The following is a 17,183-nucleotide window of genomic DNA, read 5'->3' as shown; positions in this document are numbered from 1 at the left end:
AGAAAGGCTTGTTCCTCCATTTGTATATACTGGCAAAACTCCAGAGAACTTAAGTCAAACTAGAGAGATTTATACTAGGGTAGGTTTGCCAGTAGAAGGAAATTGTGAAATACTGTTAAAACTCTATTAAAAAGTTCTCTCTGTGCTTAGCTTTAAATTATAGTATAAACTACATTCAGGCCATTGATAAATAAAATCAACCTATCCCCTCACTTCTTCCTTCAATACACCAAATTGGCTTCATGATAAAAAGTGGGTGCTTTAAGCTCTACCTGGCCATAGGAAATACACAGGGGGGGGAGGGGGGCCAGGGGTAGGTTTTCAAGCCCCTGTCTTGCAGTGGGTTGGACTAGATGGTCCCCAGGGTCCCTATAATGAGCCCCATATACCACCACGAGTAGCATATGCTCCAGATACAGGCAAAGCCTCCTCCAATTCTCATTTTTCAATCTCGGGAACCAGAGGATTTTCACCCTTAAAACCACTAGTAGCTCTGAAGTTTTGTGATGAAGACTAATCTGAAAAATAATACCACCCCCCGTATTCATAGAATGGTCAATGGACACATTAGCTGTGTATGTGTACAGATATTCCCCCACATCCACACTTCTCTGTGAAGCCTTTGGCACAACTTCCTAGAGGCAGGGAACCTCAGGCTCTGGGCCTAACAAGGCCTTCCGGGACTCTCTATCTGGTCCTTGGGACAATACCTAGGTCCCACCCAGGGAGGCCTTTCTTCAGGGCTGCTCCAAGTCCTTCATGACTGATCTCCCCTGGCTGCAATGTGTTCTTGACTGCAACAATGCCTCTTGCTTGCCCGAATAGAGGGTAGAGGAGTATGAGTGTGCAGGCATGTGTACACCTCTGATTTTTGCATCCAAAATGTTGCCTACTGAAGAAATGAAAGAGTCACATCCGTTGTTCTGCTCCATTTTTTGCCCCTGGCTCCAGCCACGTGGAAGGTTGCCCAGAGGGGAATGAAGCCCTCAGGTTGACAAAACAAGGCAAGGATGGGGGACCTTTCAGTAAGGCCTAAGTCCATGTAACTGAAATGACCAGAGATTTGTCCCTTGCCTCCTCTTCTCATGCTACACCCACAGTCTGTTTTCTGTCACTCCTTCTTTGCAAAGCACCACATATGTGGATCCTCTGTATGGTATATTTAAGACTAACCACAAAATGGCTTTTTATCTGTGGGAATTAGCATTTCCCCCTCTTTAGACATGCATTTACGCAGCTTAGCTTTCAAACTATGCCCACAGAATATCTGACCTGTGAATGCTTTAACAGGCCAACAAATGACTGTCTTTATGTGCATGGATCAAGTGAGATCAAAGATGCTGTGCATTGTCCTTTATACTATTCATGCAAGGGATAGATTTATTTATTCATTTCATTAATTTCTAGAAGGTCATTCAGAGGGTTTCAAAATTAGATGGCTGCTGACCTATGTGGGCCAGTTACCGTATATACTCGAGTATAAGCCAACCCGAATATAAGCTGAGGCACCTAATTTTAGCACAAAAAAACTGGAAAATTTATTGACTCAAGTATAAGCCAGTTCACCACACCACAAACCTGGTGGTGGTGGCAGCGGCAGAGGAAGAACAAGCAGCCCAAAAGGACCAGCAGTGAGAAAGCGCTCCTTTTGGGCCGCTCATCCCTCTGCCGCCGCCGCCCGCCTCACTCAAGTATAAGCCGAGGGGGGCTTTCTCAGCATAAAAAATGTGCTGAAAAAGTCAGCTTATACTCGAGTATATACGGTAGTTATCTATAAGGTAGCTTTATATGCACCAGCAGTAAAAGAGTTACAGACTTTTTTTTTCAAAATCCAAAACAGTGCCGACTGCAAAATAGATTTTTTAATTTAAATGATTTTGGGAACTTTACAATTTTACAATGTGCAGTTCTGATAATTCAACTTACTCCTAATGGTTTGCTTTTTGTGATTTAATGGGTGACTAGAACGAAAAATGGCTGACCATATTACATGCATTGAACATCAACATCTTCATCTTCCAGTAACACAATTTTATCTAAGTGCTACATATCAAATTTAAAACAAGGTCTAAATGCTTACTTTGCTTTGTAAGGGGAGTCACAAGAGCCGTTTTTTGCTTCCATTATACTTTCATATTCCTTTGCCCTAAGGAGGAAAACATTTTAAAATATTAGTTATAACTCACACAAGGCACCTCGTAGACTTCCTTACAATTTGACTCCTCCCTTTCTTTCATAGCAATGACAGAATAGAAGTTTGGAAGACGGTTCGGAAGCTTCAGCTGGTGCAGAATTCAGCGGCCAGGTTGCTCACCGAAGCAAGACAGCTTGAGCATATTGCACCGATCCTGCCCTGACTGCACTGGCTGCCAATTAGTTTCTGGGCCCAATTCAAAGCAGTGGTTTTGACCTATAAAGCCTTAAACGGCTCAGGACCGCAATACCTCAGGAACCGCCTCTTTCCATATGAACCTACCCAGACCCTGAGATCATCTTCTGAGGCTCTTCTTTGTGTGCCTCCTCCTCGAGAGGCCAGGAGGGTGGCAACACAAGAACGGACCTTCCCTGCAGTGGCTCCCCATCTGCAGAATGCTCTCCCCAGGGAAGTTCACCTGGTGCCTCCATTATACAGTGGTACCTCTGGTTATATACTTAATTCGTTCTGGAGGTCGTTCTTAACCTGAAACTGTTCTTAACCTGAAGCACCACTTTAGCTAATGGGGCCTCCTGCTGCCGCTGTGCTGCTGAAGCATGATTTCTGTTCTCATCCTGAAGTTCATAACCCGAGGTACTATTTCTGGGTTAGCGGAGTCTGTAACCTGAAGCGTCTGTAACCCGAGGTACCACTGTACACTTTTAGGTGCCAGGCAAAAACGTTTGATTGACATCCTATGCCCTTTTAAAATGTGGATTTTGGGGGAAGGGGGTTGTTGTTTTTATTTTGATTACCGTAGATCCTGGCGTATTAGGTGACTGGGCACATTAGACGTCCCCCCAAATTAGCAGCTGCAATTTGGGGATTTGTCTTATAAGCCCAGTCGCCTAATATGCTGGGCAGCTCCGTGCCGGGAGAAAGCCGCCCGGTGCGCAGCTGAGCCTGCCGCTCGCTGCTGCTGCTGCTTCCAAAGCAGCAACGGGGGGGGGGGGGGGGCGGGCTCCGCACCTGGCGGCTTTCTCCTGGCGCAGAACTGAGCCCGCCGCCAGCTGCTGCATCTTTGGAGCCGCCACAGCAGGGGGTGGGGTGGGGGCGGGCTCAGCTTTGCGCCACCCATACCCAGCGTTTAAGGCGACCCCCAACTTTTTAACCTCTTTTCCGCGGTTAAAAAGTCGCCATATATGCCGGAATCTACGGCATATATTTTGTGATTTTATATTTCTGTTTTGTTCCATGAACCACCCTGAGAACTCCAGGTATAGGGTGGTATATAAATTCAATTAATAACAACAACAACCACTACTACTACTACTCTAATAGAAATTAGCAGGCATCCTGGAAAACTAGACTAATTGTAAGACCATTTCCCCCATCAACAGCATTTCCTGATACTTGGAGAAGACGCTGCTCCCGTTTTAGTAACTGTCTGATGAAACATTTGAAGCATCTATAATTATCATAAGCATTAACTACAAGAGAGGAAAACACACTTCTAGCATTAAAAAGGTATGTCTTCCAATTGATAACAGAATTATTAATTGGTTGACAGTGTTTTAATCACTTGGGTTTCATTAATGTTTTGTGGCAGAATAACAGGGTTAGCAATTGATGCAATTACATGAGCCCCCACCCGTCCCCTGCTCACAGGAAAGCCCTGTATGAATGGCTGTTTCACTTAAGAGAAATGTAAGCAGGAGTCAGCAGTACAAACCTGTTCAGACAATTAAAAGTATTCAGGTTTATGTTGGCAAAATGCCAACATGCTGGAGACAGAGGCAAACGCTCCTTTTGACACAGCTTAACTCTGTTGAATCTGGCTTGGGACAAGATGTGATTCACCAGCCCAGCCAACGACTCAAACAAAGCCTTGGCAAAATTAAATTCAGAAGATACTTTGATGATTTAGAAATGTTTAAATTCTCAGCTCCTGCAAACAAAGCCCAGAGGTGAAACAAATAAGCTAAAAGGTAGCAGCATTTCATTGGGAAAAAGTACTCCAAAAAAGCTAAAAAAGAAAAGCAGAAAAGCAAACAAACCAGCAATTGCATGTGTTATAGTCACGAAAGCAAGTTTTGTAGAACCCTTAGTTGCAAACATGGCCCTATTTACTAGCAACCGTTTCCAATTCTGTGGAATTATTTTTGGTATGGGCTGCTGCTCCCTGTGTTGCTGATCATTGTTCGCTTTTGAGTTTCTGCAGGCTGACTGTATCAGGGTTCACATTTTTTTTGATCTATAGTGTTCACTATTGCTTTTAGTACTTTTGTCATTACCTACTTATAAGAAAAGTGGGGCATACATTTTTGCAATAAATAAGCAAACAAAGGAATTATTGCAACACTTAGCTGTGACTGAAATGAATTTGCATTTACTTAGTTTTCTCCTGGTTACATTATTATTTTGCCCTTCCTCCAAGGAGCTCAGGGAGGCTTATGTGTTTTCCCCATTTTTACCCTCACAAGAAGCATTTGATTGAAAGTGAGGCCGAGAGAGAGAATGGACTTAAGGATGCCCAATCAGGCACGGATTTAAACCCAGGTCTCTTCCTCTCCAATACTAACCACTATATCAGAGTGGTTTTCTGCCCAGAATGGAAACTGGGGAAAGGATGCACCAATCCTGTAGCTCACTCACAATTACTTAACTTTGGTAAGCAAGTTATGTCTGTGCTGCCTTATGTTCGGCTGATTTTGTGGCTTTTAAATGTGTTTGTGGGAAAGGGGTTATTGGCTTGTTTGTGTTTTATGCTTTTTGTATTTTTCTGTTGTGAACTACCCTGGGTTCTTCAGATGTTGATGATGATATTAATATTAATATTAATAATAAGAATAATAAGAAGTAATCAATGTAAACAGAGCCCAAACTGCAACATTTTCAAATTAAATTACACATCCAATGCAGCAGTTGCATTAATAAACTTAGATATTACTTTCTATCAATACCATGGGACGACCACCCGTCAGGGATGCTTTAGCTGAGATTCCTGCATTGCAGGGGGTTGGCTACATGACCCTTGGGCTCCCTTTCACCTCTGCAATTCTATGATTCTAAATCCAACTAAGTCATACTCACAATGGAGGTAAGTTACTTATGCATTGTTTAGAATGTGTTGATGCCGAGCATCACTAATGTTAGATAGCCACCAGGGAGATCTTGACAAAACGTATCTCGTCTAAGGCTATGGCTTTAAAATACATAAATTGATAGTCATCAGTGCCCATTAAAGATATCCCCCTTTGATGTTGTGAAGAAGGAAAAAATCATGTAATTGCCCTTATTATTTACTCTCTCTTTCTAGTCATCTCCCAAACCTGTGAGATTCTATCAGCAAATGGGGTGTACCAGACAGACAGGCAGGCAGGCATGGGTGGGTAAGTAGGGAGAGGCAGAACTATGGAAAGCTCTTAAGTCAAGGATGAAAAGCTTGACCTTTATCTAGCAGGAGAAAGGAAGGATTCGGAGAGAGACATGACATGATTAGAGTGACAAGCAAGGAAGTTGATTTTCAAGTTTGCACAAAGTCAGTGAGAAGTAGCTTTTGTATGTTCTGCAAATATTTATCTTCACTAAATTCTTGCCCTGGGCTATCCTTTGCCCCTTAATTATCTTCCTTGATTAGTTCATAGTTTTCCTGTTGCTGGCTGGCAAGTGATTTTTTATTTCTTTGGCTAACTCAAGATGCTAAGCACCATTTTTTCAGTCCAACAGCAGGATTAATTTCAAATTTGCTTTGCTATTTTTTTGCATATGAGGTTTGCTTTGCTCAGAAGGGCACTATTTGCTGTTTTCCTTCAGTTCATGTTTTACCTCTAAAGGTGAGTACATTTTAGAATGTTGTTTCTAAGTGCTGGTAAAAGCTGCTTAACTAGAAAGTGACATTATGAAGTTAGTTCAGATAAGCAATCTATTTCTTCATCAAACCAAAACCGCTATCAAAATCTTAGGAAAGTAGAAAGTTTTATATGCAGTCTGCAAGAGAAAACCACAGGCAAATCACATCAATTGACTTCATTAATGCCATGCCATTTGCCTACAATTTAGAATTTAGTTCGCCAGTCACCAATTTGCTGTGTGCATCTTGAAGCACTATTTTGATAGCGTCACACACACGTTAATATGGAATAATTTACTTTGCTATATATCAGCAGTAACAGCACCTGCTTAATGGCTTCAGGTTATAAATATTATTAATAAGACCAAGAAAACTTCTTAAGAGAATAGATATCTCATTGATCAAGGGCTGTCCCTTCATTCACCTCTGCCATTACGGGTAGTTGCATATTCTGGTTTTGATTTAAGATCTAACAACTGGGTCCACTTACTTGCTTGTCCTCAATTTTTAATATGTTATTATTTTTAAAATGTTACCGTTTTCTTAATTTCTGAAGTGTGCTTAACATTACAAGTTCTTAAACTGGGCAGGTTTTGCTTTATGAAGTGTCTTACAATAAAGGTTGCAGAACAGCTACAAATGCATACTTAAATGAATGATGTGGGCAGCTCACCTCCAAGCCTATGTTGTAGATGGATTAAGAGCAGGTCTTGCTCTTCAACCTTTTACTTGCCTCCAGCTAATTAATTTCTTTAAATTTGAAATCTAATCAAGTTCCATTTTAACAATCTCCAACTATTTCTTCGTCTAACAATTCCGCTTACAACACAGCCCTATGCATGTTTACACAAAAGCAAGTCCCACTTCCAAGGAACTTACTTCCTAGTAAATTGTGTTTAGAATTAAGCACTTAAAACCAAGAAAAAGAATCTTCTCACATTTCACTGATTATAACCTCTTTAATTTACGAGCCTTGAGCAATCTCCTCCTTAATATGCACAGTATTTACCATTGCTGCCAATGTGCCAAGTAGTAAGCTAAAGTACAGCAAGAGATGTGTAATTAAAATATTTAATTAATGTGTAATTAAATATTTTTGCAATAGAACTAAAATTGCAAGCAGAGACAAAATTAAATCAAGGATCAGCATTGGAAACAACAACTATAGGTAAAAAGCCTATCTAAAAAGGAAAGGTCTTCAAAACCTGCTCAAAGGGGGACATTTTTTCCCAATTGCCCCACAGTGCTAAGAAAGTGATTCCAAAGCTTAGAGGCCAACACCAAACAGGCTCATGTGGCAGCAGCCAGCAGCCTTGTGAATGGCAAGATTGCCAGCAGGTTCTTATCCCCATATTTTAGTGACTGGGAGGGGATTTTTGGAAAGCACACTTAAAAGAAATAAGTGTCATTAGACTCAACAGGGCTTAATTCCAGTTCAGCTACAAATTATTCTATAGGCTACATTTGCTGCTCAAAGAACAAAAAATAATAACCTTACTGGTCACAGAAACTAAAAACAAGCCATGTTATTGTACAGCTGATGGTATAAAGAGAGAATATAATTTCAGTAATTCCCCCTCCCTCCTGCAGCATCCCCTGTCCCTGCCTCTCTGTTCTGGGGGCTTCAGTGGGAGGGGAAATTGCCAAATATTGCTTCCCTCCCCATTTTTACTGATGAAAGATTCACCATTAGTGGAGCGACACCACTGGCTACAACCCCAACGGCTATGGTCTAAGCCACCTGTTCCCTGCTCTATAGCAGCCTTTGGCAACCTTGTGTCCTCCAGATGTTTTGATGCTACCTGGAGCTCATGGGACTTGTAATGCAGAACATCCGGAGGGCACCAGGTTGGCAAAGGCACTCAAGACTGTTAACTGCAGAGTCCTACTGAATGTAACATGCAAAATTATGCCACTGTAAATATCACACTTTAACATTGAATAGTTGCAAAGATGCTAACTTATCTAAAAGATTTGTGTGCTAAATGATAAGCCTATTCATTGACATTGGCCACTGACTTGAAAAATGAAGAAAATCCTGACATCAGAGGAACAGCTATGTGAATGCAAAACAATTTTTATTACAATGTAATAAAACAGACAACAAAGCTGCTGAACAGATTCACTGTCCTTTTGACAATTAAGAAGAGCTGTGCCAATATTTCATTGCTTATGATTGATTCCAACCAAGGGAAAGGAATCTTTTAAAGAGGAAGATATTTAACGAAATTAACAATAACAATTGTGTGTGTGTGTTGGAGCGGAGATGACCCTCTGATGGGGACACCGCTGCAGCGCCACGGCTCATGACAGAACAATGCCTCATTCCATCCTGAAACGCAGATGTCACATTTTAGGCCAATGACAAAGGGCAGGTCTGACAACTCACTTTCCATTTTAAGATATTTCTAACTTTTCCTTGTTGTGGCAGGCAACAAAATGGATTAAACCCAGCCTGGGGATTTGACACTCCAGCCGACAGGCTTCTATTTGTTGATTACTATTGATTTTCTTTGATACTTCATTTTAAAAATCAATAGCCAGGAAGAAAAATAGTCATGGTTTACACATACTTAAACATACTATTGTATGCTGGAAGAGGCCACAGTTTTGGCAGGGCTCTAGCATCCAATTACGAGGAAAGCTCTTAACAGGTGAAAGAAAGGGCTCTAGATCGATATTCAGTTTTCTTCTTCAATCAGAGAAAGTGGCCATAAATTAGGCTCATCAGTGCTATTTTCAAGATGTTCCTGAAACAAATAACTTCAAAAGGTTTTTTAAAAAATATTTCATAGCATTTTTTTTGAAGGACGAAAGAAAAAACAAGCTTTACATATGGCAAAGCTAGATGAATCTCCCCCAATACCTTGAGTTCATCCGTGCCTTCAGTTTCTTAGCCTTCCTTTTTGATTTCTGTCTCTCTTCACCATCTTTTAAGGGCTCTGCTGGGATTGAACTTTCTACTACTATGTCCACAATGTACTTCTTCAATGACAAATGCTCCTGGAGGAAATAAGGAATCAGTGTTTAACAGAGAAAGTATTGGGGGGGGGGGTTATTTTAAAAAGCAATAAAATATTATTTCCACTGCATCAAAAAGAGACCATTTTAAAATGTTAAGAAACTACCAGTACATGCTTAAAGAAAATATGCAAGATGATGATGAAAAATGATAGAAGAATTGCAGGTTCAAGGTCAGTTCAGAAATTCAGTTTTGCTCCCACGCCATGCTTAGCAGATGAAGGCATGAATTGTGTTCTCCAGTACCCACCATCGCTGCAGCTGAACCATGAGCCACCATGATCATGGGAAATGGACAAAAAGTGGGTTATGTAACACTTCCACATGAAAATCTAAACAGTAACAGTATTGCAAATACCTTTATTAGGAATAACTAATCTATTACAAAGCAATGACCTAGCTCTCAAGTTAACGAACTCTTTCCTTGAGGTTTGAGGTCAGGAATCTGTGGAACAGATTCAAGTACAGTGGTACCTCAGGTTACATACGCTTCAGGTTACACACTCCGCTAACCCAGAAATAGTGCTTCAGGTTAAGAACTTTGCTTCAGGATAAGAACAGAAATCGGGCTTTGGTGGCGCGGCAGCAGCAGGATGTCCCATTAGCTAAAGTGGTGCTTCAGGTTAAGAACAGTTTCAGGTTAAGAACGGACCTCCGGAACGAATTAAGTACTTAACCTGAGGTACCACTGTACTCATGCTGAATAGATCAAAAGGTACTTCCTCCCAAACGTACATTTATTTATATTATTTTTAAAGGAAGATTTATAAACCACTTAAATCACATACATGTACAACAGGAGCATGGAACTTTTTTCACCCTGAGGGCCAAATTCCCTTGTGAGCATCCTACCAGGCATGGGATACCAGTGATGAGTGTGGGCAGAAGCAAAACCCGTCAGAGCAACAGATGTGACGCTGGCTTTTGTCCAGGAGGCCACACTCAAGTCATGCAAATTCAGAGGTTTCCACCCACACCTCTCTCCATCTGGGCAAGGAAGAGGCATCATCACAGGCCAAGGACTTATTCTAGGCACACAAAGGCACTCAGAGAGGGGGAGGAACAAGACCAGGACTGCAGGAAGCAGGTGCCCCAAGTCAAAAACTGGTCTGGTTCAGCACCTGAGAATCAGCAGCTTTTTGGGAATGGGTGGAACTCAACTGGCCCCTCATGTCACCTGGTCCTTGCTGCACTGTTAGCTGCAATACCACCCCTGGTCATCTGCAGTGATGGTGCTCCAAGCCAGAAGCTCCCTTTTCCTGCCCCCAGCCAATGGTGGTGCAGAGAGTAAATAGTGGCTGGACTTTGCTGGTTTGATGCCCCTGGTGTCCTACCGACAGCTAGAAACAAAAATGTACACCAGCCCCTTGGGTTGTCAACCTGTAATTAAGCTCCCTGGCATTACTACCTATTTATTTTAGTTTCTTCTGAAAGCAGAAGGAAGGAAATGTTAATCCCCTTCTCTGAAACATGTACCTTCACATGTGGGTCACCACTAAATCTAAGGTGACATTACCTGCCCCCCCCCCCGTATGCTCAGCAATAACTGATAAACACTCTGCCTGTTAGGTGGAAATTATGAATGAGGTATGACCTCCTCTAACTCCTCACGTGTCTTTCCTGATCTAATCTGAGACCCAACAGACATCTCTATCTGAACGAAAAGAATACAGCACACACATTCATTCATCTTAACGGGTGCTTGAACAAAAAGGGGTTTCCCAGAGTTCTCGGCTTTCAGCTGCAGCAGCTCAGATTAATCTCAAACTTCATCTTTCTAAATCAGAAGCAGAATAATAACACGTTGCATCACATCCAACTGTCACTTCTTCAAGAAGCAGATCAAAGTGGGGGATTATCAGCAGGGGCAGATCTAATATCTAAAGTGGGAGGGGGGAGAGAAAAGGACATCCAACCAGAAGCTCAAAAAGTATCAAATATCAATGGCAGATTGTGAATCTTGGAGCTGCCATGCGGTGCTATGCTTCACTGGCTATCACATCCAGCTAAATTCACGGAAATCTACCTTGTGAACACTTCACTTATTGGAAACTTAGCAAAGTTCAACACAGAAAAAGATGGTGTCCGTGTATGCAAAGTAATTGGAGGTCCTACAATGGTATGATATTCAAAAAATTGTGCTAATCTTCCTCAAGCTTTTACTTAAGGAGAAACATAGCTTGCAAGCAAGTCTCACGTATACTCTGTTCCAGATAAGATAAGAGTTGAGACCCAAACAGAATTAATCTTGTCCAGTTTTTTTCTTTTCGTAGATCAAATCAACAGGACATACCACCAACACTTTTGAAAGTCCCACTGGTTTCAAAATTAGTTTGCCATGCAGAACTGGGAGCAGGGAGGGGGCAGTTTGGTCTGAGAAGTCCCACAGGCCCCATGGACACACAGACCTGGCCCTGCTGTTCTTGCAATCCTGGGCATCTTTGTTTATTTTATCACCAACCACACTTATGTATGTAGTATTTGGAAGTAAAAGTAGATAAAACTGAATGTTTAAGTGACATGAGATACTGCTCTACCCATTCATATTATCATAGCCGTTGACATACAGCTTGTCTGGTTCTGCAATACATGGGTATTAAAAAACGATGAGTGCCCCAACCTCCCATTGAAATCAGGAAGCTGTGAAGCCTTTATCAATCCCACATAGGCACAAGCCGAGCAAAGGGAAACACTGTTAAGTTAAACTTCTGCTTCAATTTCCCATCAAAGTCAAATGTGCTTAAAAGACTCATTCAATGGGAAAGTTATCCTTTCTAGATTGTGCCCTACAAATACCATATATAATAGTTTTAGCCCACATCTAAAGGAAAGCCATTAAATCTAGGTTGATTTTAACTATATTTCATAGCATTCTTCTTTCTTTGTCACTTGACAAAGAGAATCATCCATCTTTTGTTTAGTTTATAAATATTTGCAGAAATACTTCTTGATGCCCTCTTCTAGACCTCAGGAAATATACTGCAAAATGTCAGGAACTATTTCCTAAAGCATTACTTAACATTTATCAAACACTTAATAGACTACTGTGCACAAAAGTAAACTGTAATGGTCCCTCATCCGAAGGCCTGCCCTTTGAGACATGCACAGGGGTCATGCAACATTTACTATTTTTAATAGTTTTAACTGTTAACTTTTTAACCTGGCATGTTTTGTTGTATATTTCAATTATGGTTGTTTCTAATGCTTTGATGGAATTGTTTTACTGTGAATTTTAATTATGTATGGATGTTATGGTAATTTTATATTTGTAAATAGCACAAACTCAGTTTTCCATGTAAGTAATATATTAATAATTTCAAATTTCAATAGCAGAAGGTAGGGAAGAAAAACCTAGTGCATTCTGTTTCATGTGTGAGTACACTAACACTTTCTGAAGAAGTGTTTCTATAATATTCTGGTAAGCAAAGGCAACACTTAGTATTGTAAACTCTGGAAACAGCGCAGAGGTTATTTGAAGCAAATACTTCTTAGAAACATCAGTGGTCACTTTTATGATTACACCTTTATCATAAAAGCGAAACATGACTGAATCCCATTTGAAAGCCCCACATGGTATTGCTATGAAGCTGGAAGAGATTTTGAACACAAAAATGGCTTATAGGAAGTGAAAAATGACACACACACACACACAATGGAAGATGCTGAATATTGTTTTGGTTCTTTATATTCTGCTAAGGACAAAAAAAATACTGATGTGGATAAATACTTTCATGAATGATATATAAACTCAGATTTATGTAAACTTCATTATTCTAATGCATTTATAATCATCTGGATGCATTTGAATAGAAAAGTTAGACTTTAAACTTCAGATGAAGCTTACAACTAGATTACAGCTTGGCATATTAAAAAAGCATGTCAAACAAAGAAATGATAATTTCCCTGAAAATGCGTGTCAGCTGTCTTATTAACAAACTTTCCCCAGCTAGCACAACAAGAGCAGGCTGGGGCCGGGGGAAAACTGCGCGCCAGAGGCCACCCTGGGGAAAAACAAATGCAGTACGGGCCCTCCTCTGCTGGGAAATATTATTATTGTTGTTGAATTATTATTATTGTTGCTGTTATTATATTTCATATTTCATATTTTTAATATTAACATTATCATACTTTCTTCTTCTTCTTCTTCTTCTTCTTCTTCTTCTTCTTCTTCTTCTTCTTCTTCTTCTTCTTTGAAGAACTGTAATCGTGTCCATGCAGGAGGCCTGAACCACTGAAGGGATGCAGCCTTGGCCCTAACCCAGGGACCTGATAACCAGGCCCTCTGAGCCCCGCAGTTAAATCAAAAACTGCCCATGAGTCAAAATTACTACCAATACATTCTTCATTCTTTAATTATATAAATAACCCCCTTTTATTTCATAAAACCATCAGTTTTTCTTTTTTAATTCATTGTTACACATTTACTATAATTACTCACTTATTTTTTACTATTCTTCATTTTTAAAATATATTTTTTTATCCCTTCTTAATTTTTAATTTACAGTTGTACCTTGGATCCTGAACGCCTTGCAAGTCAAACGTTTTGGCTTCTGAACGCCAAAGTGAGTGTTCCGCTTTGCGAAAGTTCGAACATCCGACGTGGCTTCCGAGTGGCTGTAGGAGCTTCTTGCAGCCAATTGGAAGCCACACCTTGATTTCTGAACATTTTGGAAGTCGAACGGACTTCTGGAACGGATTCCATTCGACTTCCGAGGTACCACTGTATATATATTTATATACCACTGTATTTATCTTTTAAATTATTTTTCCCCTTTTAATTTTTTTTCATTTAAAAGTCGTCTGCTCTTTCACTCTCACTACATCTTATTTCTACCTTTTATTTTTTAGATTCCAACACCTCAACATTTTAAATATTAATTTAAACTTTTTAAAGTCCCTACGTTTTCATCCCCCTCTCCTGCTTTTTTTAATCACACGTTATTACACTCTTCTTTTCCACTTCTTTCTCCCCCTCTCAATACAGAAACAAATAAAAAGATCACACACACAAACACTTCCCCATGGATGGGGACTCGCAACATTAGACAGTGGTGCCTCGCAAGACGAAAAGAATCCGTTCCGCGAGTCTCTTCGTCTTGCGGTTTTTTCGTCTCGCGAAACAAGCCCATTAGCGGCTTAGCGGATCAGCTGTTTAGTGGCTTAGCGGCTTGGGAAAAGGGGGGGGGGAGGAAAAACCCCCGCAGGAACTCGCAAGACATTTTTATCTTGCGAAGCAAGCTCATAGGAAATTTGTTTTGCGAAGCGCCTCCAAAACGGAAAACCCTTTCGTCTAGCGGGTTTTCCCTCTTGCGAGGCCTTCGTCTTGCGGGGCACCACTGTACAGGAGGCAGCAACAAAAACCATCCCAATGAAAAGGAAATGCAAGAAAGCAAAGTGGCTGTCCAATGAGGCTTTACAAATAGCAGAGGAGAGAAGGCAAGCAAAATGCGAGGGAGATGGTGAAAGATACAGGAAATTGAATGCAGATTTCCAAAGAATAGCAAGGAGAGACAAGAAGACCTTCTAAAACGAGCAATGCAAAGAAATAGAGGAAAGCAATAGAATGGGAAGAACCAGAGATCTGTTCAAGAAAATTGGAGATATGAAAGGAACATTTCGTACAAAGATTACCATAATAAAGGACAAAAGTGGTAAGGACCTAACAGAAGCAGAAGACATCAAGAAGAGGTGGCAAGAATATACAGAGGAATTATACCAGAAAGATATGGATGGCTTGTACACCCCAGGTAGTGTGGTTGCTGACCTTGAGCCAGACATCCTGGAGAGTGAAGTCAAATGGGCCTTAGAAAGCAGTGCAAATAACAAGGCCAGTGGAAGTGATGGTATTCCAGCTGAGCTATTTAAAATTTTAAAAGATGATGCTGTTAAGGTGCTACACTCAATATGCCAGCAAATTTGGAAAACTCAGCAGTGGCCAGAGGATTGGAGAAGATCAGTCTACATCCCAATCCCAAAGAAGGGCAGTGCCAAAGAATGCTCCAACTACCACACAATTGCACTCATTTCACACGCTAGCAAGGTTATGCTTAAAATTCTACAAGGAAGGTTCAAGCAGTATGTGGACCGAGAACTCCCAGAAGTGCAAGCTGGATTTAGAAGAGGCAGAGGAACCAGAGACCAAATTGCAAACATGCGCTGGATTATGGAGAAAGCTAGTTCTCCATAAAAGCTAGTTCTGGATTATGGAGAGTTCCAGAAAGCTAGTTCTGGATTATGGAGAGTTCCAGAAAGACATCTACTTCTGCTTCATTGACCATGCAAAAGCCTTTGATTGTGTCGACCACAGCAAACTATGGCAAGTTCTTAAAGAAATGGGAGTGCCTGATCACCTCATCTGTCTCCTGAGAAATCTCTATGTGGGACAAGAAGCTACAGTTAGAACTGGATATGGAACAACTGATTCGTTCAAAATTGGGAAAGGAGTACGACAAGGCTGTATATTGTCTCCCTGCTTATTTAACCTATATGCAGAATTCATCATGCGAAAGGCTGGGCTGGATGAATCCCAAGCCAGAATTAAAATCGCCGGAAAAAATATCAACAACCTCAGATATGCAGATGACACAACCTTGATGGCAGAAAGTGAAGAGGAATTAAAGAACCTTTTAATGAGGGTGAAAGAGGAGAGCGCAAAATATGGTCTGAAGCTCAACAGCAAAAAAACGAAGATCATGACCACTGGTCCCATCACCTCCTGGCAAATAGAAGGGGAAGAAATGGAGGCAGTGAGAGATTCTACTTTCTTGGGCTCCATGATCACTGCAGATGGTGACAGCAGCCATGAAATTAAGACACGCCTGCTTCTTGGGAGAAAAGCAGTGACAAACCTAGACACCATCTTAAAAAGTAGAGACATCACTTTTCCAACAAAGGTCCATATAAGTAAAAGCTATGGTTCTCCCATATGTGATGTATGTGATGTATGGAAGTGAGAGCTGATTGCTGAAGAATTGATGCTTTTGAATTCTGGTGCTGGAGGAGACTCTTAAGAGTCCCATGGACTGCAAGAAGATCAAACCTCTTCATTCTGAAGGAAATCAGCCCTGAGTGCTCACTGGAAGGACAGATTCTGAAGCTGAGGCTCCAAGACTTTGGCCACCTCATGAGAAGACTCCCTGGAAAAGACCCTGAAGTTGGGAAAGATGGAGGGCACAAGGAGAAGGGGACGACAGAGGACAAGATGGCTGACAGTGTTCTTGAAGCTGCTAACATGAGTTTGACCAAACTGCGGGAGGCAGTGGAAGACAGGAGTGCCTGGCGTGCTCTGGTCCAGGGGGTCACGAAGAGTCGGACACGACTAAACGACTAAACAACAACAACATACTTCCCTAACCATTTTCAATAGCGCTCTCTCTTCTTTCTTGTCTTTTATCTCATCCTCCTCCATTCTCCCCAACTCCACCCATCGCTCAACAACCCCCGCAAACACACGCACCCCTTGTTCCAATGACTATATACAAAAAATAAGCACACAAACAAAAATAGAGCTCACCTGCCCCCTCATCTCCACCCACCACATGAATGCAACAAACAAAATGTGCAGGTTAAAAAAAAAGGCAAACAGAAAAAGGCAAACTCATACTAACTAAAGCAACATCCCCACCCCAATAAAACAATAAACAAATAGGCTAAAATCCAACAAATATCTAACATAATGGTGGCACCAGAGCGTGCCAACACTCACATCCCTACCCTAATACTCCAACAAACCAAAAGTGTTGTTAACAATACTGACAATATTTTTTATAAACTTTACACCCAACACAAGCACCACAAATGCACTTGACACCATCTCAATGACCCACCCCCATCACAAGCGCAAGAGGGGGCGGCCTGTTCTCAAACAAGGCCATCCATGCCAGCTGAGACACAGGACCAACCAGCTGGGAGCCAAATGGTCCAAGCTACCCCAAACAAACATCTATATAACTATATATAGGCTACTTTCTATAACCTACCCCCCATCTTCAGTCCATCCATAACTCTAACCCCCTTCTTCCCCCACCCACCACACTATATGTCAGCACAACACACTAGGTTCGAGAAGACAATATACGGTGAGAAGCAGGACAACCCAGATGGGTTGCTCAGCTGCCTCTCACTCTGGCCCAGACAACAGTGGCAGTAAGGAGAAGCAGCAGACCCCCTGCTCCT

The 17,183-nt window shown here is 41.3% G+C and overlaps 3 protein-coding genes across 6 annotated transcripts in view; all 3 read right to left on the bottom strand.

Annotated features, from left to right (window-relative positions):
• TSPAN3 (tetraspanin 3) overlaps positions 1-17,183 on the bottom strand; it is a 939,276-nt gene that overhangs the window by 728,336 nt on the left and 193,757 nt on the right. The window lies entirely within an intron of this gene.
• SCAPER (S-phase cyclin A associated protein in the ER) overlaps positions 1-17,183 on the bottom strand; it is a 220,411-nt gene that overhangs the window by 117,988 nt on the left and 85,240 nt on the right. For all 4 annotated transcript variants that reach the window (XM_083698190.1, XM_083698191.1, XM_083698192.1 and 1 more), the window contains 2 exons: positions 8,854-8,990; positions 2,081-2,146 (listed from right to left, as the gene is read on the bottom strand). In XM_083698190.1, coding sequence (XP_083554316.1) covers positions 2,081-2,146; positions 8,854-8,990 — 203 coding nt within the window. The remainder of the gene's footprint in view (positions 1-2,080; positions 2,147-8,853; positions 8,991-17,183) is intronic.
• Positions 1-17,183, bottom strand: part of ETFA (electron transfer flavoprotein subunit alpha) — a 284,709-nt gene that overhangs the window by 217,097 nt on the left and 50,429 nt on the right. The window lies entirely within an intron of this gene.

This window comes from Podarcis gaigeae (assembly GCF_964106915.1).
Source record: "Podarcis gaigeae genome assembly, chromosome: 9".
In the NCBI taxonomy this organism is placed as follows: domain Eukaryota; kingdom Metazoa; phylum Chordata; class Lepidosauria; order Squamata; family Lacertidae; genus Podarcis; species Podarcis gaigeae.
The sequence above is the reverse complement of the archived record's forward strand: the minus strand, read 5'-3'. Positions and strand labels throughout refer to the sequence as shown.